Source organism: Rhagoletis zephyria, unplaced genomic scaffold (genome assembly GCF_001687245.7).
Source record: "Rhagoletis zephyria isolate East Lansing unplaced genomic scaffold, Rhagoletis_zephyria_1.1 Rzeph_scaffold_19552, whole genome shotgun sequence".
Classification (NCBI taxonomy): domain Eukaryota; kingdom Metazoa; phylum Arthropoda; class Insecta; order Diptera; family Tephritidae; genus Rhagoletis; species Rhagoletis zephyria.
In genome coordinates this window covers 3,999-9,088 of record NW_016176612.1, presented here as the reverse complement: position 1 = coordinate 9,088, position 5,090 = coordinate 3,999, and the positions used below count along the sequence as shown (strand labels likewise).

Genomic DNA, 5,090 nt, shown 5'->3' with positions numbered 1-5,090 from the left:
AATCATGAGATTCTTGTCAGTGGACGGGGTAGTCTGACAGGGACTTATGTTGCGACGTTTGTTCAAGAAGACCGCCGCCTGGCGAGCGCGTTCGTTCTGTGCATCAAAGTTGCTACACAGGTAGAGAACATTGAGTACATTGAGCAATGGTAATTAAAAAAAACAAAAGATGACGCGGCAACTTACATTGGCAACTTTTGCACATCCTTGCTGGCGCTCGGCTCTACGATGGCCACATAGACATTATCGGGTCCGTAGCTTTCATAAACAATCGGCTTGAGTTTGTCATCGCGCGCCTCTTTGTAGTTGTTGGCGTGTAGTGCCACCAAGTCTGCCTTCTGCTCCTTTACGGCAATCAAACAATCATTCTCCTGCACGCATTCCAATTCGGGGCGTATGTCACGCGAGTAGGCTGCACGACGCATCGTATCGCATTTGGCCAACTCAATGTCGGTCTGCACGCAGAGACGCATCTTTCGAATGGCGCTGCCGTCACGTTCGATGACATCCTTGTAGCCAGCGCGTTCCAGGTACACTTTTGGTTCGACGGCCTCTGGCTTGCTGTGGTACACAGCATTTTCATTAATGAGCAAATGTTCTGCTGCCAGCTTGTTCTCAGCATGTAAGCCATTTTCGAAGAATTTCTCTAAACGGTTTTGTAAGTTGTATAATTTCTGCTCGCCATTTACTGAATCAGCGTTTGAGATGTAGCCAGTCCATGGGCGTTGAGCCCAAGAGCAAGCCGGACCAGTGACTGGGCGACGGCTGCCATCCTCGCAGAGATATTCGAATTCGGAGGGGTCACCTTCGGCAGTGGAACCCGGTGTTAGCTAAAAAGGGATTAATAATGAGATAGAATGTGTCTATATGTGTGCTTGCATTTAGTTTTAAACACTTACGCCAAAGTATTTCTTGATGTATTGCACCTTGGTGAAGGCTACCTCACCCTTGCCTTTGTCCAAGCAACGAATTGCGCCATCATAACCAGAGAACTTGTCAGGGTAGTTGCACTGCTCGGGTTTTTCGCATAGTTCGCATAAGTTGGAGTATTTCTTTTCTGTGATTTGAGTGGTATGAGTATTAAAATTTGTCAGGCAATGAGAGTTATTTAAGTGCGAGTAACTCACTCAGCAGACGGTCAGTTTCAGGATATGGCGAGTAGGAGCCAACCAGGCAGGATTGTGTAAAGAATTCCGACAAAGCCTTCAACTCACGTTCGGTGGCGGTCACATCGGGATCCAAAGAAACTTTCAAAATGTGTGTATTCTTCAACTTGGTGATGGGAATCTAAAAAACAAAGGGTGAGGAGCGTGTGTGTGAGGAAAAATACAAAGCGAAAACAAAAATAAAAATAAATCACTAGCAAATGCATACAGCTATAAAGCTTAACTAACTTATGACTTTGCTAATTAACTACTAGCAAACGTTAAACTAGTATTTCGCCTAGAACGAAAAAAATGCCCCGGCATAGTCACGAGCTGGTAATTTAAATAATAAAGTAGCTTAACTGCTCTTAAAGCGTCTGACTACTAGGCTTATGCACACATTTGATTGGCTTCATTGCTTTGCTAATTTGGTCATTAGGGGCAGTTGAGCAAGATTAGTTTGATTTTGAATTTTTATTTGTTGATCAAATTAAAGTCATGCACAAGATAAAAATTAGAAACGACAAATATAAAGCTAAGCTGCTAAATAATTGCTTAATTCGTGTAAGACTACGCTATTTATAATTGAGGTAGGTACATATATAATATGTATGATCATGTATGTAGTGTCGCTAATGGTTCGATGGAAATTACTTCCAGATCAGAGTCAACCGAGAACTCACTCGATCGTGGCCATGCAAGAGAAATCGCTACTCAGGCAATCTACCTACCTATCTGGAGCATTCCAGAGCATTCATAAGAACATATCGCTAGCTTAGAAAGAAAAGTTGCTAAGTCCCATTTTAAAAATTTTACAGGAGAGGAAAAAATCTTCCTATAGCCATTTTCTTTAAATATTTCGCAAGACTTTGAATCAAACATTTTGCGCGTTTAAAGCAAAGCAAAACTCCATAAGAATCAGAAAGATTCGATATTTATTAAAAGATGTCGTATTATTATAGCCTTATCGGATTTGTGGTGCTTCTTTTGGACTTAGCAAATTTTCCTTTTATTGCTTATGAAGCGGAAAAAATAAAACAAGTACCTTTATAATTTTCGAAACGATGCGTATTCAATTTCTCTAGCCTCCTATATCAAAATATGAGTTTTCATAAAAAGTGGACTTAGCAACTTTTCACTCTAAGCTAGCGATATGTATGTATAATCACCAGGGGAATGAATTGCCAAATAAATTCTGAGTTCGACATCACTTTTGATCAGCGATCATAGCTTTCTTAGCTGAAAAATATTTCACTTGAATGGAAATAACTTGTAATTGGGGATCGTTACTTATTTTTTAAAGAATTAGTAGTTACGTGAACGAAAGATCGCTTTTTATCGATCGCTATTTTGGCTGAAACCAATTTAGTAGGATGATTATAAAAGTAGCTCTTTTCGCTTTTTTTAGGAACTTGATCATTTTTGTCTACAAAAATCTTTCGCTTTGGTGAGCTAAAGATCACATTTGGTTCGGATCCATACATTTTAACGAAAAAATAAACGAAAATACGGTCTAAGCTGAAGATCACATTTTAGAAGAAAACAATACCTTCTTGGCAAAACAAAATCACCAACTTCGATGATGGTGAAAAATATGTGAGCTGAGGATCACTTTTGTTCGGGAATTGATACTTATTTAACTGAAAAATCATTAACTCGATGATTACAAAACTCGGTCTTAGCTGGAGATCACTTTTAATCACAGACCGTACATTTTTGAGATTTGGTAGATAAATCATAATGATGGATAATGCTTTCGATTAAAATCATAGCAGAAATGTTATTTTACGATCTCTGCTGAATTTTAGTTAATTTTGTATTTGTATTTTTCGATCATACATGAAAGTCATTTTGAAACTTGGACTTTACGTTCAAAAATAATCGTTGGGCTATCCCCATTTCCAGATTTTGGTAATTATGGTAATAACATAATAATCGCAAAGGATCATTAAGAGCAAATATGAACGAATAAAAAAATTTTACTTCCAAAATAGCCATCAGATTTGCTTGAGAAAAATTTCAACTCTACTATTATTTTTATTATCGGAAAAAAATAAATACATTTTTAAATAAATCGATTAAATACATATCGCAAATGTTCTTTAAAAGTGTATTTACTAAAAGTTTTCCGTTTGTCAGATAACGCAAATAACTTTTCCTGCTTTTTTTGTAATCAGATGGGAGACTTCAGTGTGGTTTTCTAGCAGCAAATTACAACGAACTATTACTTCAGCTTTAAATGAAAGAATTGGAAGATCTGGGAACATTTTTAGCACATAACTTCAAATGTTAAAAATTCGCAAAATTTAGTGTCGATCTTAATTGAATGATGAAATATGATCAAAATCTTAATTACTTAGAATGAATAAAAATCTGAAAACAAATGGGTGAGCTAAAAATTAAAAAATTTAATCCAGTGTCACGGTTCTATGGTAATGATCTTTGTAATAAAAAATCATGATTTAACCATTAAAACTGAAAAAAATTAAAACCTTTAAATTTAGGAATGTCTTAGAAAACACCCATTCTAAATCTAAAGTTTTTGCTCCTATAAATACAGATTAAAATAAGAAAAGTCTTGTCAAAATCCAGACAGCACTTTTCAAGATTAGCGCGATCAAAAATCTCGACTTCTCTTAAACTATGTATAAATAAAAATCACAAAACAAAATTTAAATTTGACCGAAAAAATAAAGATCAAGAAATATCGATCTTGCAGTGACCTAAACACAGAAATTTTGGTATTTAACGGTCACTTTTGTTCCCTGATTTAATAATTAAATTTTCTACTTTTTTAACACAAAGTCTAATTTTTCCTAAGAACGCATAATTGAAAAAACCCTCAACCAATTCTTCACAAAAAGCATTAACTCACTCACCTTATAGCCCACATTGCGTCCAAAACCGGTGTGACAGGATTTCTTGCCGCGCAGCTCCTTCATGCTGTTAATATTCGAATTTTTCTTCACCAAAATAATGCCCTCATAACGGAACTCGGCTGCAATGAAGGTATTGAATTGGCACAAACGTTACACTTTTGTTGGTGTATAATGCACAACTATGTACATATTGTATTCACTACACTCAGAGAAATTTAGCGTCATAAATCAAATTCAAACTTAATAAAATTCGGCTTTCAACACTTTTAATTAAAAAAAAATGGGCTTAAATATATTTAAAATATTAAGCCAATCACAAATTTTCGTTTTAAGGAAAAATTCTTTAAATAACAATTTAATTTACCGCTTAAGAAATTCCGGTATTAATGCTTTTTTTTGGCAAAAAGTATTAACTTGAGCTTGATTTAAGTATCTATACATATAACGGCTTTTTTTCTGAGTACACCACTAACCACTCACCATCCTTATCCTCCTTCGTGCGTATTTCCGAGATGACGCGATAATCCTGATTCTTAGTATGATAAGCAACATACATATCCTCCGGTTCGCTGGCGAGCACATCAGCCTTACGTTGATTGATTTTGTCCAAGCAATCGATGCGATCACGTCCAGCGACACATTCCATTTTTATGCCAGCCTCAGAGGGATCCTTCAGCAGATCCAAGCAGTCTTTGTAGTATTTTTGAGGCACACACATGCGATCTATATACATACATATGTACATAAAGTTTTTGATTTTTATTTTAATTTTTTTCTTTTTTATTAGCAAAGAGTTTTTTAACTATATATTCCATTTATGTACATATATGTATATGACTTACAAATTTGTTCGTCAGCTTGCACCAACGCCAAACTAGCCACGCCCAATAAGGCTGTAGCCAAATAAACTGTTCTCGTAAAACCCATTTTAGCGCTGCCTATTCACTGATTCACCGCTAATACTCAACTGTTGAGTGCATCGCCAGCCAGTTTCTTTTTATAGGCAATGTGCGCGCTTTGTTTACATACATTTACCTACATATGGACATACCTACATAAATACATA

General features: G+C 36.0%; 1 protein-coding gene across 1 annotated transcript; it reads right to left on the bottom strand.

Moving 5' to 3' along the window:
- Window positions 1-3: 3 nt before the first annotated feature.
- On the bottom strand, window positions 4-5,015 carry LOC108380535 (transferrin-like; the record flags this gene model as incomplete). The annotated part of the gene is made up of 7 exons (XM_017636907.1): window positions 4,867-5,015; window positions 4,505-4,747; window positions 4,025-4,143; window positions 1,128-1,287; window positions 900-1,057; window positions 187-830; window positions 4-112 (listed from the first exon to the last, which is right to left on the bottom strand). Coding segments are annotated over exons 1-7 (1,518 nt in total), but the record flags the coding sequence as incomplete, so codon positions are not given.
- Window positions 5,016-5,090: the final 75 nt, after the last annotated feature.